The 20,974-nt window shown below is 43.0% G+C and overlaps 1 protein-coding gene across 4 annotated transcripts in view; it reads left to right on the top strand.

Moving 5' to 3' along the window:
• LOC126412304 (uncharacterized) overlaps positions 1 to 14,218 on the top strand; it is a 49,273-nt gene extending 35,055 nt beyond the window's left edge. For 2 of the 4 annotated variants that reach the window (XR_007575273.1, XR_007575272.1), the window contains 2 exons: positions 9,848 to 10,130; positions 13,375 to 14,218. Coding sequence is in view for 2 of the 4 variants with exons in the window: in XM_050081825.1 (XP_049937782.1) it covers positions 4,211 to 6,091 (1,881 nt within the window). In the remaining 2 variants the exon portion in view is untranslated. Of the gene's footprint in view, positions 1 to 4,206; positions 10,131 to 13,020; positions 13,279 to 13,374 lie in introns of those variants that run through there. The other 2 variants (XM_050081825.1, XM_050081824.1) reach the window with 2 other exon arrangements.
• Positions 14,219 to 20,974: the final 6,756 nt, after the last annotated feature.

The raw sequence follows: 20,974 nt of genomic DNA, 5'->3' as shown, positions 1-20,974 counted from the left end.
GTGTTTGTTAAAAAGTTCACTAGTCTGTGCTTGTGCAGTTCCTTCTTTAACTTTGTCAAAATTTTCACATTATGGGTGTGAGTGTACCACTTTAGTAAGCTTTGGAAAAACAATTGCCTTCTTCTGCCACTTCATGTCTGCTTGTGGGTCATCTTCCTGGTTTTGACTAGTGATTCTTTTAAAGTTCTGCCAAAAGTCTGCTGAGTTTCTAGGATTGACACTTTGGATTTTGTTGCTTGGGGGTCCTTCTGTTGCTTGGTCTTTGAAAAAGCAATGGAATCCGTCGGATTGAGAGTTGTTTTGTACTGTGTATCGATGTGTGTTTTTTGTTTAATGATCGCCAAAATGTTTCTAGGGATTAGAGCTGCACCTTTTCTTACTTCTTTAATGTGAGCACTGAAGATCATTGTGGTACTTATTGTGTTTGTAATTTAGGTATTTTGTTTCTCTAGAACATTTACGTTATGTGCCTTTTCAGTTACAGCCTTATCGTATGTAACAATGAAGTTTTTTGGAAAGTTTTTTTTTTGTGGCGTCTTAGGTTTTAAGGAAAAATTATGCTAAGTGGTGGTGATGTTAGGAAGATTGGGAGATGTTGTCTGACAGTGCTCATACTGCGTATTTATGTGTTGGTGTATTGATGTGCCTGTGTTATATGTGAAAATTTGTCTTCACTGGGTTGCCTCAAAATATTGGTTTACTGAATTTAGTGTTCTAGCAGACATCTATTCCTGTCGGTTCTTCTGTCTCTAAAATTATGGGTCTAGCATTGAACTCGTGGAAGGTAATGCACTCATAAACTGATGAAATTACTTTAAGAATTATAACTACCAGCTGCTTAATACGTATTTTTATTTATACCAATCCGTGTTTGACTTTCAACAATTTTAATTTGATGGAACACACATTAGTCTTAGTTTGCACAGTGTTAAAAATAACAAATATTCTGTATGTTATGCACCACTTATAATTGTGGAAAATAGGAGTAACAACACATGTTCTTAACAAACATATCAATTGGCAACAGAGTTAACATTGGAAAATTATGTCCGTTTCAGCAATATTTTTATTTCAATATTAAATGTATAAATTGTGGGGAAAAGTACTTAAAAAAGAATTTTTCCTGGAGAGCTACTACGAATGGACAGTGCAAGCGTTGGAGCGAATGCCGGGAATATTCCAATGAAGAAGTGCCATCGTGAGAAGAAAAAGCAAAAGGAGAAGCAAGAAGGGGTCACCTCGGAGGCCGGTGAGGGTCTGGCTTCGAGCAAGCACTGCTGCAGCTATCAATAGGTGGAGAGCCGTCGTCCATTTTTTCAATAGGTTTGTCAGCCACCATGTTAAGGTGGTCGGGAGCGGGAGCTTCCTCCGCCGGTGAACGGCCACATGTCCAGCTACCCGCGGTGCGGCCAGGCAAAACGGATGACAGCCTGTGGTGGCAACCACTGTGTGGCGCAGGAGAAGAAATGCGCAGTGGCAGAGAAGGAGAACTTTGCTTCCTATGAACCTTCTTGGAAGGTCATTTAGTCGAAGTACTGGTCGATGGCTGGAAGTTCGGGGGTATGTAAGAAGTCTTCATGGGACGGTTCCTTCTTGAAGGCCCGTGCATCTGACTTCTGGGTCTTAGTCTTGGCAGAAGCTGATGAAGGTGCTTGTGTCTGAGGGGTGACGGGAGGAAGAGGAGACGTCGACCGGGCGATCTTAGCACTGGCCGAATGGATGACCGTAGTGCTAAAGGTCAGATCGCATGTCTGTGTCGACACCTCCCTGGTAGGCCGAGGAGAGGCGAGGACGGTACTGTATTTCCCCGCTGGAAGCAGTGTGGGCTTCCTACTAGCAAATAGCTTGCGAGCAGCTGAGGTGGACACTTTCTCTTTGACCCGAATTTCCTGGATACAGCGTTCATCCTTGTAGATGGGACAGTCACAAGAGGGCACTGCATGGTCACCCTGACAGTTCACGCAACAAGGAGACGGAGGCAGACGGTCACCTTCATGGGCGTCCCTGCCACGAGTGATGCATTTAGCTGCATTAGAACAAGACTGGTAGGTTTGGTTAAAACGCTGTCACTGGTAGCAGCTCGTAGGTGTCGGGACTTAGGGGCGAACACAAATAACCTCACAGCCCGCTTTGATGCGCGAAAGCAGCTGAATACTATCAAAGGTGAAGAAAAGTGTCCGGGTCGGTGCAAGGTTATTGTTGACCTTTTTCATGACCGTATGGACAGCCGTCACGCCCTGCTCAGCGAGGAAAGACTGAATCTCCTCATCAATCAATCCATCGAGTAATCTAGTAGATACCACACCACGCGACCAATTCAAAGTGCGGTGAGCCTCCACCTGGACAGGGAACGTGTGTAGGAGCGTGGCTTGAAAGGCGCTCTCAGTTTCCAACAACAAGGTACCGTTACGCATCCTGGCACAAGACTTGACAGGTCCGGCTATGGCATCTACGGCCTTCTGAAAAACGAAAGGGTTGACAGATGAAAAATCCTTTCCGTCCTCAGATCTAGAAACTACGAGCAACTTTGGAGCAGATGGTAGTACGTTTGTCACTGGTGGCTGGTCAAGTTTCTGTTTTTGGGCAGAAGTCGAGAGAGGAGAAGAAGAGAAATCCATTGCAGATGAATCCCCCATGATTGCCAGCATCTCTGATGACACGCTCCTTCCTTGTGGGGACTCTCCCAGAGGGCGCTCCCACCTCAGGTGAATGTTTACACCTCAGGTCACATCTCCCGAGAAACAGACGGAGGGACCAATCGGCATGGTCGGAAGGTATCAGCTCGGGCAATCACCCCTCCCCGAGCCTGGCCTTTACCAGGGGGTACGCACGGGCCCTACTTGTCTATCCAGGGCACAAAGTTATGTTTTACCCCGTCACTGGCAACGCGTGCAAATGCGTGGGTCGGCCTTCAGGCACGCATGGGGAGGAGAGAAGAATAGGAAAAAAGAAGGGAGGGAAAGGACAGACTGTTTCAAATGCCGAGGCAGAGACCATAGGGTGGACAAGAAGCCAAGGTAAAAAGTAAGGAAGACAGTGAGAGAGGGAGAAGGACAGAGGAAGGAAGAAACCAGAATAAGCGAAAAACCAAGATGACCTCAAATACAAGTCATTGAACCATCCGTCTCTTGACGCAGGTGCAAACTACCCCTTTGAGGGGGAGGGACTCCTTTTAGTCGCCTCTTATGACAGGCAGGAAAATCTCAGGCCTATTCTTACCCCCGACCCGCAGGGGGTGTCTCATTCATTGAGCATACTACTACATGCAACTGTGTTTTAATTATATTGTGGAAAGGAAAATTGCTACTCACCATATAGCGGACATGCTGAGTGGCAGATAGACACAACAAAAAGACTGTCTCAAATATACCTGGTAATAGTACACTACTGGCCATTAAAATTGCTACACCAAGAAGAAATGCAGATGATAAACAGGTATTCATTGGACAAATATATTATACTGGAACTGACATATGATTACATTTCCATGCAATTTGGATGCATAGATCCTGTGAAATCAGTACCCAGAACAACCACCTCTGGCTGTAGTAACAGCCTTGATATGCCCGGGCATTGAGTCTGTGGTGTCACCGCCAGACACCACACTTGCTAGGTGGTAGTTTTAAATCGGCCGCGGTCCATTAGTACATGTCGGACCCGCGTGTTGCCACTGTTAGTGATCGCAGACCGAGCGCCACCACACGGCAGGTCTCGAGATACGGGATAGCACTCGCCCCAGTTGTACGGACGACTTTGCTAGCGACTACACTGTCGAAGCCTCGTTCATTTGCAGAGCAGATAGTTAGAATAGCCTTCAGCTAAGTCAATGGCTACGACCTAGCAAGGCGCCATTAGTAACATTGCATGTATCTACAGAGTCTCACTTGTATCGTCAAGAGCGATGTACCACAAGTATGGATTAAAGTTAAGTATTCCAGAAGCTACGTACTTTTCTTTATAGCATTCATTACGTACCCTGTTTGAGACCTCACGCCCATCTGCGTGAGCTTAGTGCGTGCCTTTCGGCTACTTCCGTGGCGTGGCTGTCTTGCTACGCCACAACAGTTGGCGACGAGTCAAAAAAGGGTCTTGTTCTTTCTACTTGCTTACATTTACTTGTGTCATGGCTTCGCCACAATCTCCAGATGTACTGTCCGAATTTTATCGCTTGCAGAATCAGCAGACGCAGGCGTTATTGGATGCCCTTGGAATGCTCGTCCAGGGTCAACGTGCACTGCCAAATGATGCGGCAGCCGCCGCTTCACCGCTACCGCAGCCACAACATGCAGTTGCACCCCCATTCCGTAATTTTCAAGTGGACGTGGAAACATGGACGGAGTGGTCACGCCAATTTGGATTTCATCTCACCGCCTACAGAATTCATGGTAACGAGCGGCAGCCTCACTTATTGTCGTGTGTAGGGGTGCAAACGTACCGTGTGATAGTGAAATTATTTCCCCGACGCGCCGTAGCAACTCTGTCCTACGAAGAAATTTTGTCTGCTTTAGATGCCTATTTCAAGGAAACAGTCAATGTAGTTGCAAAGAGGTATACTTTCTTTCGTACGAAACGTACGGCCGGTCAGACTAATAGGGAGTGGGTTGCAACATTGCAAGGCCTTACAAGGGATTGTGCTTTTGAGTGTGAATGTGGACTCCCTTATTCAGATACAATGGTACGTGATGCAATTGCACAGAACGTTTCTGATGTTCGTATACGGGAACAGATTTTGAAACTAGTTAATCCCTCCCTTCAACAAGTGATAGACATATTAGATAGACAAGACACACTTGACTTTGCACAGGAATCATTTGAAACTTCAGCTGCCGTGTGTCACATTAACCGGCCCGCTGGGCGCGCTGCACGGACCGATAAACAGCCCTCGCGCTCGTCCGCGCAGCTGCCGCCTAGCTCTCCACATGTGCCGCGCAAGCATACAAATGCAGTGAAATCATGCCCGCGGTGTGCAACTAGACATTCGCGTGACAATTGCCCGTCACGCCAAACTATTTGTTTTTACTGTAATAATAAAGGACATGTTCAAAGTGTTTGCCAGAGAAAACTCGGATCAGACACTCTTAATCATTCCAGGCCCTTTGCTTCGCGCCGGAATCGAACCAAGAACACTCAGGCTCGTGGACCTTCGCCTGTGGACATTCATGTAGTTAATTCCACTCCGTCCAGTGCCACTCTTTCTAACAGTGACTGTGTTCGTCCCACAAAAAGTGTGCATCGACGTCGCTGGAAATCACGTCAATTAGCAAGTGATGCTGTACCTGTATCAGTTCATATTGCACGAGACAGTCGCTCTTGTTGTCGGCAGGACAATAAACTTTTTGTAGATTTGGACTTCAAGGGCAAGGTCATACCATTCCAGCTCGATACCGGAGCTACAGTTTCATTGCTCAATCACGACACGAACAAACAACTGGGCAAACCTCCGTTGCAAGCCGCAACTGTTAAGTTACATAGTTATTCAGGACAGCAGATCCCTGTGTTAGGACAGTGCACTCTTCTTGCAACATACAAGGGACAAACAAAACTTGTGTCATTTTACGTTCTTCGTTCTTCTACTGCAGTGAACTTGTTTGGTTTAGATTTATTTCAGTTGTTTAACTTGTCAATAGTCAATCAAGTCCTCTCAGTGAACCAGACTGTGCCTTCCACCAGTGTTTCTCGTCTATGTGAAGAATTTGCAGACATTTTTGCACCGGGCCTTGGTTGCCCTAAGAACTATGAAGCACATTTGGAACTGAAAGTAAACGCGCAACCAAAATTTTTCAGAGCGCGCAATGTTCCCCACGCATTGCGTGATGAGGTCGCAAGAACATTACACGATTTGGAATCACAAGGTGTGAGTGAATGTGTGCAATGCCTCTTCCCTTTCAGCTCCGCTTCATCGCTTACGCCGTACAGGTGTTCCGTTCGTCTGGACGACGGAATGCGAACGCGCTTTTCGCCAGTTGAAATCGGCGTTGCTTTCAAATACTTGCCTTACGCCATTCAATCCCCAGAAACCCCTTTTGTTGATGGTAGATGCATCGGATTTCGGGATCGGTGCTGTGCTTGCGCACAAAGATGGGTCGCATGATCGCCCTATTGCCTTTGCGTCCAAATTGCTCTCGTCAGCACAAAGAAATTATTCACAAATCGAGAAAGAAACTTTGGCTCTCGTATTTGGTGTTACTAAGTTTCATGATTTCTTGTATGGTCGTCACTTTACCATCATCACAGACCACAAACCTTTGACATCGCTTTTTCATCCGAACAAGCCTGTACCTCCACGTACAGCGCAGAAATTCATTCGCTGGTCTATTTTCCTCTCGCAGTACCGCTACGATATCTTTTATCGGTCCACTGCTAAGCACGGAAACGCCGATGCGTTGTCCCGTTTGCCTGTTACTGAGGATAGAGCATTCGATTCTTCCGAACTTGCTTGCATGTTCATTGATTCGGAAACCGATGACGTGGTCGAATCGTTTCCGATTGATTTTCGTCGCGTAGCTACAGCCACAGCTGCTGACCCTGTCCTTGCTACCGTTTTGTTGCTACTCAATGGCCCTTGTCGAAGTCTCGGATCGAGGATCCGTTGGTTTGCCGATTTTTTGCTCACAAGGAGAGACTTTTTGTTCGACGTGGTGTTTTGTTGTTGCGTTCTGATAATGATCAGTCCAGAGTCATGGTACCACGTTCGTTACAGTCCTCTGTTTTACGGCTTCTCCACCAAGGACATTGGGGTATGGTGTGAACGAAACAACTTGCTCGTCAGCACTGTACTTGGTTCGGAATCGATGCTGCGATTACGAAAATGTGCTCTTCTTGCATGGCGTGTGCCGAACAACAATCCGCACCACCACGGAAATTCTTTGCATGGCCAAAAGCCACTTCCCCTTGGCAACGCTTGCACATCGATTTTGCTGGTCCATTCTGGAATGCTAGATGGTTGGTTGTGGTAGATGCCTTCAGTAATTTTCCTTTTGTTGTCCAGATGTCTTCCACGACGTCATCTGCCACCAACCAAGCGTTGTCTGCTATCTTTTGCATTGAAGGTCTTCCGCAGACTATTGTTTCCGACAATGGCCCACAATTCATGTCCGCAGAATTTGTCATTCTGCAAGGCCAATGGTATTCAACATCTGACATCCGCGCCGTTTTCGCCTCAGTCAAACGGTGCCGCTGAACGACTGGTCCGGACTTTCAAGTCACAGATGTTGAAATTGAAAGAGTCGCATTCTCGGGAGGACGCGTTGTTGCTCTTTTTGTCTTCGTATCGCTCTCAGCCCCAAGATGGTCGCTTGCCGGCTGAGTTCCTCCACGGTCGTCCTCATCGAACCTTGATGTCTTTGCTGCATCCGCCGCATCAGGTTCCTGTGCAGCGGCAGACTCCTGCTTTTGCTCCAGGCGACGTTGTATTCTATCGCATCTATCGAGGTTCACGGCGTTGGCTCGCAGGGCGCATTCTTTGCTGCCTCGGCCGCGCGATGTATTTGGTTTTGAGGTCCTCTGGTGAGGTGCGTCGGCATCTTAATCAGCTGCGCCTCTGTCGTCGCACGGGTTCTGCCGTTCCCCGTCTGCTTTCAGCGACGGTGCCGTCCGGTCAGCGCCCTGGGGACCCATCTACTGGCTCGCCTCATCCCCAGGTGTTACCAACGCTGCCTTCCATTTTGCCCCATGGCGACGCGTCGCTGCCGCCGCTTGGTCTCCCGCCAACGCCACCCGCAGTGGACGCTTCGCTGCAACCGCCAAGCGCCTCCCTGGGTCACGCGCCGCCGATCGCTTCCCGTGACCAGCTGTCCTCCGCGATGGAACTCTTGCCCGCTCCGGACCACGTGGCGTCTTCGCGCGTCGGGTACCTCGACGCAATGGAGGTCGACCCTTCGGCCCCTCCTGTCTCTCTACGGGCACATACACCGCATGTTGACGTGCACCCTGGACTAGGTTTTCAGGCGTTTCCTAGCTCCCCTCGGAGCAAATGGCCGGGTGCGGGTGGCACAGCCTCGCCTGTTGTTAGGCTCCCCACCTCGTCGCATACGTCAACATGGGGTCCTCCCCACGGCGGGCGGAAGCCTTATAACACGACCGTCCGCTGATTTGCAGGGGAGGAATGTGGTGTCACCGCCAGACATCGCACTTGCTAGGTGGTAGTTTTAAATCTGCCGTGGTCCATTAGTACATGTAGGACCCGCGTGTCGCCATTGTTAGTGATCGCAGACCGAGCGCCACCCCACGGCAGGTCTCGAGATACGGGATAGCACTCGCCCCAGTTGCACGGACGACTTTGCTAGCGACTACACTGTCGAAGCCTCGCTCATTTGCAGAGCAGATAGTTAGAATAGCCTTCAGCTAAGTCAATGGCTACGACCTAGCAAGGCGCCATTAGTAACATTGCATGTATCTACAGAGTCTCACTTGTATCGTCAAGAGCAATGTACCACAAGTATGGATTAAAGTTAAGTATTCCAGTAGCTACGTACTTTTCTTTATAGCATTCATTACGTATCCGGTTTCAGACCTCATGCCCATCTGCGTGAGCTTAGCGCGTGCCTTTCGGCTACTTCCGTGGCGTGGCTGTCTTGCTACGCCACAACAGAGTCAAACAGAGCTTGGATGATGTGTACAGGTACAGCTGCCCATGCAGCTTCAACACGATACCACAGTTCATCAAGAGTAGTGACTGGCATATTGCGACGAGCCAGTTGCTCGGCCACCATTGGCCAAACGTTTTCAATTGGTGAGAGATCTAGATAATGTGCTGGCCAGGGCAGCAGTCGAACATTTTCTGTATCCAGAAAGGCCCGTACAGGACCTGCAACATGCGGTCGTGCATTATCCTGCTGAAATGTAGGGTTTCGCAGGGATCAAACGAAGAGCAGAGCCACATGTTGTAACACATCTGAAATGTAACGTCCACTGTTCAAAGTGCCGTCAATGCGAACAAGAGATGACCGAGACGTGTAACCAATGGCACCCCATAACATCATGCCGGGTGATACGCCAGTATGGCGATGATAAATACACGCTTCCAATGTGCGCTCACAGTGATGTGGCCAAACACGCATGCGACCATCATGATGCTGTAAACAGAACCTGGATTCATCCGAAAAAATGACGTTTTGCCATTCGTGCACCCAGATTCGTCGTTGAGTACACCATCGCAGGCCCTCCTGTCTGTGATGCAGCGTGAAGGGTAACCACAGCAATGGTCACCCAGCTGGTAGTCCATGCTGCTGCAAACGTCAAACTGTTCGTGCAGATGATTGTTGTCTTGCAAACTTCCCCATCTGTTGGCTCAGGGATCGAGACATGGCTGCGTGATCCGCTACAGCCATTCGAATAAGATGCCAGTCATCTCGACTGCTAGTGATACGGAACGCCGTGGTGGATCCCAACGGACTCTTATTACCCTCCTGAACCCACTGATTCCATATTCTGCTAACAGTCATTGGATCACGAGCAGCAATGTCGTGATACGATAAACTGCAATCGCAATAGGCTTGGTAGGCCTTTCTCCTCGTCACATAAGGCATCACAACAACGTTTCACGTTGCAACGCCGGTCAACTGCTGTTTGTGTATGAAAAATCGGTTGGAAATGTTCCTGATGTCAGCAGTTTTTAGGTGCCTCCACCGTCTCCAACCTTGTGTGGATGCCCTTTTGCGCAGCACAGCATCATCTTTCTGTCAAATTTAATGTCTGTAGCACATCATCTTCGTGGTGTAGAGATTTTAATGGCCAATAGTGTAGTTACCGGTACTTCTTTTGGGGGTGTGCAGTATTGTAGTGCAGTGTAACATAAATGAATATTGACAAATAGTTACCACAGATTTGTGTTTGCTTGTACTTCCAGTTCCAAGAACAGCTGCCAGCCAGGGCAAGTAGCTGTTTTTTATGCTGCGAAGCGGTGGGAACGACAGGGGCACCCATGACTGCCCTCACCAACACCAACAGAATCAGCCTCAGCCAGAGGCTGGTCGAAATTATTTACATGTGGAATGTGGAAATTGACAGGAAAGGAATGCTCTGTTAAGCATGCTGTTCACAAATTAATGAGGTAGACAAAATGGAAACGTGGGTGAAGCAGCTCAAGAAATTAATTATACTCTGTGTGTTCCCCAGGGACCATGATTATGGTAAGCATAGCAGACACTCCGCAAATGAGTCACATTATCTGATTTTTGGTATTTATGACAATTTTGTCTTTAAACAAATTATTGTGATTTCAGCACAACATGGGAAAAGGGGGGGGGGCGGCGATGGTGTGATCATTCTAGTTGAGAGTGGTTTATGGCTGTTATGGAACACTGAAAACCCTGCTATTTCAGTGGACCACCTTGCTTATTTTGAAGGTTACTAAATGTAAAAGACAGAATCCTGTTTTATTCAGTGAGTGGAAGGTTTGGCAACACTGCTCTACGAGTATAATCTAAGCTTTCATTGTTGTGTACAAACTCAATGCATTGTTGAAACTGTTGTAAGGTTGTAACAGTCAGTCGACAAGTTACTATGGAAGTGTGATGTGATTACGTAGTGTACTACGTGCAGTCTTCGTCAGTCTATAACAAAAAGAAGTGTTAGTGCCAAAATACAATTTTAAAACAACAAACGTTAATTTCTTTCTTTTCTTATAAAGACAGTGTATTGCAAAAAGACAGACGAGTGTGAGTCTACTGAAAGAAGTGCTAGTGATTGTGACGAACTGCGTAGGTCTACCAAGTCATCAGTTTCCCTTCCACAGTTTTCAAACGATAAATGTGCTATTTCTGGCCCATCCATAAATTGCAATTCTAAACAAAGTATTGAATGCGAGATTAAGTACCAGCAAAAATGGGAGTGTAAGTAAAGTTAGTTGTACTTTGATCACAAGCAGGGTGGGGCTTTCTGCAAATTGTGTGAAATGCATTTAAAAAACGATATCCAAGCTCTACAGAAAACAGGAGGGGTGTTAATTTCTGTACGTTTCACTAAATTTAGAAAATTCACTGGAAGCACAGGAAAACACACCAAGTCAGAAAAACATGCAAGAGCCATTGCACTTGAAAATTGCAGATTACAGGGATTAAATGCTCCAATTAATACACAGATATTTAAACAAAATGACAATGCTTTGCGATTTAAAGCTTTTACATTTTCATCATCAATTCGAAGTCTGTATTTCCTTAGTAAGAAAGAAATACCCCATACAACAAAATATGAACCTCTAATTAGTAAGGTAGTACTGAAAAGTTACATTAACCTTTGAAATTTTAACCACTTTTCGAGCGAAAGCTCCACATATCTTAGTAAGTATACTGCATCAGAATTGTTGACTTGTTTGGGCGATTCTTTAGACTTTCAAGATGAAACACTTCTCCACGACAAATATTTTTCATTAATGGCAGACAAATCTACAAATATATCCAACCAAAGTCAACTGTCTTTAGTAGTAGGATATGTTGCACTGTCTCCATCGGTTGAAGTGAAGGAAAGATTTTTATGTCTCGTCCATTTGAAAAGCACTTCAGCTGAACCGATATTTACAGCAATTGCTACTGAAATAAAGAAAAAACTCTCTCGACAGGTTATCATCTTGTTCTTTTGGCGGTGCTGCTAATTTTAGTGGTTCTATCTCAGGAGTCCGCACTCGGTTGTCAGAGAGGAAGGGCCATAAGCTGCCATACATTCACTGTAGAGCACATGTTTTGTCAATTGCTGCCACCAACTCTAGGAATAAACACCCCATTATAAAATGCACGTTGCATGTTATTCAAGACACTTACAAACTTTTTCATGGTTCTTCCAAATGAGAAAATGTTTTGCATGAAATTTAGTGTGCTTTAGAGCAATCTGTTTTAAAAATACCCAAAGCTGTTGACATCCGATGGTTTAGTACCTATCGCACAATTCATGCTATTTTCCTAACCTTCAAGTCCATTATAATGGCATGTGAACATATACACAAGGATGGCACGGATTTAACAAGTTTAGCTGGAGGAATCTTGTTAGAAATGATTAATTCCAATTTCATTGTAGGTTTAGTGATTTTAGACGGTACGTTAAATGCAGTCTCAAACTTATGTAAAGTTTTGCAGAGACAATCACTTAAAATTTCGCAAATCCCTCTACTTGTTTCTGGAACTCTGAAACATTTAAGACGCATTGACTGTCTTTGTGACTGTGATGGACATAGTGCAGAAAATGAAACTCTTAATGAAATTTAACTTCTGTTGCGTCCTCCTGCAGTTTTTTAAGGTGTGCTATTCATGAATGTAGAGGAGCAGATTCAAGCTACAAAAAGTGCAAGGAAATTTGTTGAAAGTATGATTGATGAAAGTGAGCAACGGCCTAATGAGAAGGCAATAAAAGTGATAGAAGTAAGAGCATATTTGGAAAGTTTTAAAGAATTTCTGGATTTTAGTGGTAATGATTGTAAAGAACAGTGCTTGATTTTGGGGCTTACAAACGTCGACACTGTTATTAGAAGATATGTCTTCAGATGTTGCTTCTTTCATTCTGAGAGCCAACATCGGCTACGAAGCATTACGGACACTCACTGAATGTGTGCTGTGCATTCCAGTTTCGACTTGCAGTGTGGAAAGGTCATTTAGTACAATAAACAGGGTTATGACAAAATTAAGGAATAGGATGGGTCAGGAAACTCTCCAAGCTTGTTTGAAGATTTCAACTTAAGGGGCCGATGAGCCAACAGAAAGTTTTATTGATGACATCATCTAGAGATATGCTGTAAAAAAGCCTCTACGTATTAGTTTGATGTAAATGTGAGTTTTTTTGCATGCAATGAAATTATTTTATTATTTAATATAATTATCTTAGGCTAAGCCTAACAGCTTAGCACTTAAACTACATATAATTTAATTATATATTAGCTATTCATGCAAAATTGAAAATATTAATAGCACTGCTATGTCTTTTAGAATGCTATCACTTAAATTTTTAGCCTATAACTTTGTCCTGTTTTTATTAACTTATTTCTGTCTCTCAAGAATGGAGGAACATATGACAACACAGAAACATTTGTTTCAGGAAATAACACTGTGTATATAATTTGTGAAAGTCCGTGCACTTCTATGTGGTCCAATTAACTGATATTAAAAATGGAGGATATCTTTTATAACTTAATGCAATAGAAACTGAAGAAAATCAGTGTCTAGTTCAACATACTAAAGTTTATTAGAATAGTGATTCAGGAGCTTGAGTGAATGTCACAAGTAATGATTGTGTGGGGTAGGCCATTGTATCATATTTTGTACTGCTTCAAACTGCTGCTAATAGTAGTTACAGGTACTCCTTTTAGGGTATGCAGTATTGTAGTCCACTATAACATAACACAAACAAATATTGAGAAATACATGTCTAAGTACTTGCTTATACTTCCAGTTACAAGGATGTTGGCTGAGCAAGTGTTAGATGTGCAGAGGAGCAGTTGGTACAACAGGCTCACCCCTGACGGGCTGTACTGGCACCACAAAAATGCGGCTATACCAGAGGCTGGCGAAAACAAGAGAAATGCTGGACGTGATAACAGAGTGAGCCGGAATGCTGTGTGAAGTGTGCTGTGCCATAATTAATAAAATAGATGAACAGGAAACCAGGCTGAAGCAGCAAAAAGAAATAATAATCCTCCACATGTTTCCCTGGGACCCTGATTTTGGTAATCACAGCAAACACTCAAAAAATTAGTCACATTATCTGATTTTTAGTCTTTGGCACTCATTGCAACACACATGTTATACTGTTGTTTAGTACTTCCATTATCCTTGAAAAAGCTGTGTGAGTGTGGGTTTTCTTAGAAATGAGTTGCGTTAAATGAGTGCTTCCTGACTGGAAACAATATTAAAAAATAGCATATGTGCATTATGTACCAAATAGACCTGATGTTTCCATCCACAACCAATCAAAATTTGTTCTACGCTTCAGTGATTAAACTTGACACAGCAAATTAAGCATGTAACATAAGATGGTATGTTTTAATAACCAGATTACTACAGCATTTTATATTTTAAATTTTGGTCACTATCAGAAATGTTGGCAATAAAGGTTTATTTGCCCTGGAAAGGCTTTAGATAGCCAGCTTGAAGCTGGAGTAAAGTTCCAGAAAGCCAGAACTTTATTCAATGATGTACGAGAACTCAGTCACACACTGATCAGTAAGCACCCTAAAATATTCAAATAATTGATTGTCCTTTCTCATTTCATGCTGAAATGATTAGTTTCTCATTTGGTTGTTGTACTTTTGAAAATAAATTATTTGTTATATTAAATCAAAATTTTGTTTTTTGTCAATCGGGCCCCATTGAGGAGGAAGGTCCAGCTCCTGTCACTGAAAAGTGAAAAAGGGGTGGGAGCATACCTGGTGCTAGCACATTGAGGACGAGTTTCACAAGCAGTAAAAAGTTAGATTTTGTAACATATAATTAACACCATCCTGTTTCCTGGCCTCCTTCCAGGATGCTCACAAATTTCATCAGCTCAGGGCTCAGCCATAACAATACTTCCTCCTCTTGTGCACTGCCCTGCACAATAATGACTTACTTGATCAAATGAACTCCTTTCTACATATCCTATTCATCTCCATTTCATTCTCATTACATCTACCATGCCAGTCTGTTTCCTGGCCCCACAAACTTTGCAACTTCTTTTGCACTGACAACTGAAATGCTGTCTCAAATCTAAATTATCTGCTATATGATCCAAAATATTTCTCAAAGACCAATTGCATACTGGCTCTTAATTTACAACAAGAAACTCTCCTTAATTATTAATGTCATGTCACGTGTCAGTGGTTAGTACACAGAATCTTAATGACAGGTCAACTTCATCCTCATCCTCCAGATGTAATGGAAGTTGTCATGGTTCCTACAGCTCTAGGGGGAAGGCAAATTGCTGAACCAGAATGAGACATCATAGAATTAAATATGGCAAGACTGGACTGTGCATGGTTATCAGCATCTGAACAAGATCCCAATTATTACAGTTAAGTGCCCACCTAACTAGATGTCGTCGTCGAATAAACCAATCAGATCATCAGGTACTGTGAAGAATAGAAATGCTTCATCAATCTCCACAAGATTTCATGCACAAGAGGTAAAGCTCCGAAAGTGTATAAAGGTTTAAATGCAGCATTTGAACTAAAAACTGACTTTCTTGTGGCGACCAGTGTTCATTGGTACTATAGACATTACATTGTGAGACACACAATTTTACCAAAGCGATAGGTTACATCATAGTCTATACTCATTAAACATGACAATTGATATTCTTCAATAATGACAGTCACTGCTTTTTTTATTTATTGCAGTTGGGAACTGAGCTTTCCTCATTTTTGAGCAAATATCACAAACATGAATGTATGGAGGAGAACAAGTCTATCATTCTAGAAAAGTACTTTGATGCATGTTTGATGAGTAGTCAAAATTGCAATCATGGCCTGACAAACCTCCTAAAGTCTTCTGAAAATACTTTCCGGGTTGCGAAGTAAGTGCCAAGTGCAATTCAAGAGGTCTTCTTGTCTTAGTGGTTCTTGTGTTTGACATGTGTTGATTAGTAATTCAATGAACCTACCTCAGTGTACTTCACCACATGTATCACAAATTGTGCAGTGTGATGTAAAAGTAACTGTTCAGTTAACTTCATCCTTTGGGATTTGCTATTGATAATATTAAGATAGGTCTCTGGTACACAAAACAGAATCAAATGATAATTCTTCCGATGGTCTTTCAGATTTTGCATTAACTTCTTTGCCAGCTGTCATCACCATGACCAACAGTCCACTATCTAGTAAGTGGTTTCTTTTTTATACCTCTTCTTCCATAGAACCAATCTGAGGAGCAAATCTTAGAGGTCATGGAATGTGTCAGAAAATGTACAATGTTTATGAAACCAAAAGAAAGCCATAAGTTTATGTAAACACAATCAAGAATATAACAAGGGAATCAGCTTAATTTTTCAAGCAACTACTCAACAGAACAGGAGTAGTGACCTGTGAGGAAACTCTTCAATTTTTATTTGAAACCACATGAATTACTGCTAAGTTTTCTGAATTACTGTGGCAGCTTATTGGAAATAGATGCTGCAATATACTGCGCACCTTTCTGCACAAAGGTCAAGAAAGTGTGATCCAAATGCAGATTGGATTCCTGCCTAGTGTTAACTGAGTGAATGCTGCCAATTCTTGGGAATAAGCTGATACTGCTCACAAGGATCAAGGAGGGATTGAACCAGTGACAGTATCAATTTGCGACTGTGTGGATTTTAAAGCCATCGTCAATCCTCAATTTCTTGTTGCAACATTTCCTTCGCCACATCGAGAAGACTTGTTAGAAAAATATTTGCCTGGACACAATTTGTTAAAGTTCAATCTACAAATGTATCCAACTTTTAATGGTATTACTTCATTTAATAACACTTCCCTCCATAATATACATCTAAATGCAAATTCAGAAAGATAGGGCGGCAGTACACACAGCTGGTCTCACAGACCCTTGCAGTATCTGTTTCCAGGTGCATGAACCACCACGTTAAGTAGTTAAAGCAGTGGTTATAATTTCCCAATACATTCATGATGGAATACTTTAACAAAGGGTGAACAAATAATGTACTTGTGCACCTACATGCACCCATTAACGTTCTAACGAATGAGCAACATTATTCAATTAATTATGCAACATTACTGGTTCACCTACTTGTCAGAGTATGTTGATTACAATCCATTACATTTATTATGAACCACTAGAAAAAAGAATGCCAACAATTAAAAGCTTCCAGATACATTTTAACTCAGATGTTCACATCTTAAAGCCCATTCTAAATCAGTAAATGCACGTAACTCAGTACTTAAGTTTGATATAGCTTGTTGAATACAAGGTAAAGAATGAAAACAGTGAAACTAAGGATTCACAGTACCATCCACTTCCTAGCATAGGTAATCAAAGTACTGCAACAAAATACTTTATCATATCACTAACATCTCATCTGTAACATGTGCCAAACTTCACTTTCCATCACTGTGCTTGTGTATGATCCACTACAATGTAGACATTGGAAAGTGCAGTTTCACAAACATTTGTGGTATAAAATGTTGAAGTTCTTCATAAATAAATGAAAATAAGTAAAATGGGGTTTACGATATTATTCATGTTTTCATCACACGTGGTTTGTATTGAACGTGAGACCTAGCACACTGCACATCATGTGGATGCATCTGAAGTTATTTACAAGCACATTAACAACAGACTACATCTCCATAAAGGAAACAATGAGAAGGGGAAAATGAGGAAGATGATGGTGAGGTGAGCTGCAGTCTTGTGATAGACCATCATACCAATGATAGTTGCGGCCACGCAGGAGTGGAAGATGTCACGGGAAGCCTTTGAACACCAGCGAGACTCCAATTACTAGTAATGAACACAACAAATAAACATAGATAAATAAATAGCCACAGATGCATTTTTACTGGAGACTGCCATTGATTTCTATTTGGATGCCTACAGTGCTATATTTCAATCACGTTGCAGTCTGCTGTAGCAATGTGAACTGTAATAGCTGTTGACTGTAGTTTGGGGGCTAACTGACCATGTGCTAATCAACACAAAACACACAATTCACATAGAGGAAATAACTAGCCCAAGCCCTAACCAACAATGTACCTTGAACAAACTGCTTACATCACTAAGAAGCTTCCTAACAGGGTTGCGTTATTCAATTGAAATGGAAACTCATGTGCTGGCCCTGCATCTTAAATATCTGTGCGCACATCCTCAACACATTAAACTACCTTACCTGTGAGGCAGCTATTAGCATGTTGGAATCCATAATATGAACTGATGAATTATTCTAACCCAGCAACACTCTGGAACAGATTAGTACACCCCTAAATAGACAACTGTATTGTTGAGGCCAGAAAGTGGGTCACATATGTATTTAAAGTTATAAGCTGCCACAACTCTTCTACACTACATGGCATGTGATTTGTGACATCTGCCACATGGAACTATGAACCACTGTGGCTCAACACTTTGGGATCTGTTGGTAGTAAGTAACCTGAAATTCAATGGACACACTATCAGAATTAAACATGACAATTTCTCTATCTCCTAACTTTGAAAGTTTGTAATTTTATAATGGTCTGTTAATCCTTTCCCTCTTTCCCCTTTCATGAGGGGTTTTCATTCCAGCAAACTATGCTGTACTTTTGTTTTGGTCACTGGCAGTATCCTTACACCAGCATTCAAACATCTAGCAGTTATGGTCTCATTCCCGCAATGCTGACTTTCTTTTTGTGGGCACCTTTGTCCTGCTGTGTGAATGGCTGTGTATGGCAGCTGGTAGCGCTAGTAAATTCAGACTATCAAGCTCAATTAAAATTGAAATATTTTCTGATTCTGCACTTGGATCATTATCCAGTTTTCATCAATCTCACTTTCATAAAATTTCACTTTTATCTACTTGTCATTGCACCTGATTCCTAATCTCCATCACTGTTTTAGTTTAGCAACTTCAACACTAAGATGAGCATGTGCAGTGAGATGACATACCAGTGCCACATTTCAAGGTGTTTAACTTTACATCAACTGAATTTGAGTGTAAATCATTCAGCTTTTTAATTTTTTTTGCAGGAGCTGCAAGAGGTACACACAGGTGAGATTTTTGTTTTCTTCAGTAGCTTAATTGCATGTTACAGTTATCAGTTTAATGTTTCCTTTGACATTAATTCTTCATTGGTGGTGTGCTAAAATATTTTAATGAAACCGTTGTTCAAAATTTTATACATCAGTGTGACACTGGATATTAATTACATATTATATAATTTGTACTGAAAATTGGCAGTGCCTTTGTAATGACAATAGATTGGTCACAAGTGTGCAGTTGCGTTTAAAATGTGTACTGTGGTAGATTGTGAGGGAAATTTAATCAAAGAGGAAGAAGACAAATATTTAAGTAGCAAATTGACATTTCAAAAGAAGTCATTATAAAGGTAAGCAAGTATTACTAATTGTAGTTATGTTTCGCTCACAGTCCCCTTATTCCGTAGTCATGGCTCAAATATATTCATCTCAAGATGATCATTTTAATGTATACAACTATCACTCAGCATAGTTGAGCTTCTTAAAGAGGAAAATTGCCAATGTTATTGGTGACTGGAACAAGTTAACCACATTCATGGCCAGTGATTTGAAACATCGTCATGCTGTGAAATGGAGAATATTGTCTGTGTAATCCTTTCTTTCTCCCAAAGCGGTATTTTGCCGCTTGACTGACATATGAAATAGCCTGGCCCAACTGGGTGACACAGTTCCTTTACACCCTTCGCCTGCCAAGAGGGTACTTGACTACCCAATGACAATATGCTACCAAGTACAAGGTGCCCCACTTGTTGGTAGCTTCAAAACCTATGTACTGCATTCTCAAGACCCATCTCCACTCCTCTCACCCCGTTCACCCCCATACCAGCTTCCCTAATTGCAACACATCGGAGTTCCCCTTAACTCATTCTTAAGTTCCATAATCCTCCTTCCCTCAGTACTCGCTACACATATGCTGCCCATTCCCATGCATAGCTCCGTCCCTGTCCCTGTCCCTTCTATGTTACACCCTCTGCCACCCCATCCCCTCACTGACCGTCTCAGTCTGTCCACCGCAGCTCCTCACACAGTTGGCCTGCAGGCTTAAGACCATTTTTCTGATTGGCAGTGGGACAGAGTGTGGCAAATGTTATTCCAGGCTTAGCCTTTTAGTACTTATTTCCAGATTAACCTTTTCATAGCCAGTCTAACATCTTAGGCTGATGCATAAGACTGTAGTGTTTTATGTAAGTTAAAAAACAAAGACTATACATAATGGGGACTTAAGTGATCATAAATAATATAATCTGCTTAACTGTTCACTACAGTCTGCCAATGTTGGGGTAACTTTCTGAATACACAACTGTACAAATCATGTGGTTTTGTAGCAAATAACTTTTAGATCCATGTTAAAAGTGTATTTCCACCCCAAAAGGAAGTATGTGAAGATCATTGAACAGAGAGCGGAAAAGACGAAAACTGTAGGGTGCCCTGGCTGCTACGGCCGAGTGGTTCTAGGCACTTCAGTCCGGAACCACACTGCTGCTGCTGCTGCTGCTGTTGCTATGGTCGCAGGTTCGAATCCTGCCTCGGGCATGGATGTGTGTCATGTCCTTAGGTTAGTTAGGTTTAAGTAGTTCTAAATCTAGTGGAGTGATTACCTCAGATGTTAAGTCCCATAGTGCTCAGAGCCATTTGAACCGGAGGGTGCAAGATCAGGTGAAAAAGGTGGGTGCAGAATGACTTTCCAACCAAATTGTTGTATAGTGTTTCTTGCCAGTCTAGCAGAATGCCAGTGGCTGTTATTGTGGAATAGCATCACTTCACACTGTCCTCCTGGTTGTTGTTCTGGGACTGCATCTGCAAGATGTGTGTTGTTGACAACAAATGCCAACAGGCTGGGCTGATTTACAAGTTGTTGTAACATTTGTTGTACAAGAATGTAAATGGTGATCTGAAGCTAACGACATGTAACAGGAACAAGAGTGAACGGGAATTTTTTTAATTTTTGTTAGGTAACAAGCAACCCTTCCTCAGTTTACTCAGTTAGCACTATGTATCTACGGCCTGACAACACTTGGTGCTTAGCGGCAACTTGCCTTTGATTAAAATACAGATAATGTTAGGTAACTGAACCTCATTGCGCTCGTGTAACTCCAATGATTTAAACAGCTGATGCCAGAGAATTCACCAGGAGACAAGAATGTAACCTGCACTCTATTTACCTGGCGATGGTAGGACATCTCATGCCAACAGATTGTGTTGCGAGCTGCTACATGAACCAGTGTGCAGCCCAGTGTGAGCTGGAATGTGTGCAACGTTTTCCTTAATTTCTCCGGACACCACCTAAAAATTAACTGCGTACCACCACATCTGTTCTTCCAACCTTAATGTTTGTGTGGTGTCACCGCCAGACA

This window comes from Schistocerca serialis, chromosome 7 (assembly GCF_023864345.2).
Source record: "Schistocerca serialis cubense isolate TAMUIC-IGC-003099 chromosome 7, iqSchSeri2.2, whole genome shotgun sequence".
Taxonomy (NCBI): domain Eukaryota; kingdom Metazoa; phylum Arthropoda; class Insecta; order Orthoptera; family Acrididae; genus Schistocerca; species Schistocerca serialis.
Note: the sequence above shows the minus strand (reverse complement) of the source record. Positions and strands in the feature narration are given on the sequence as shown.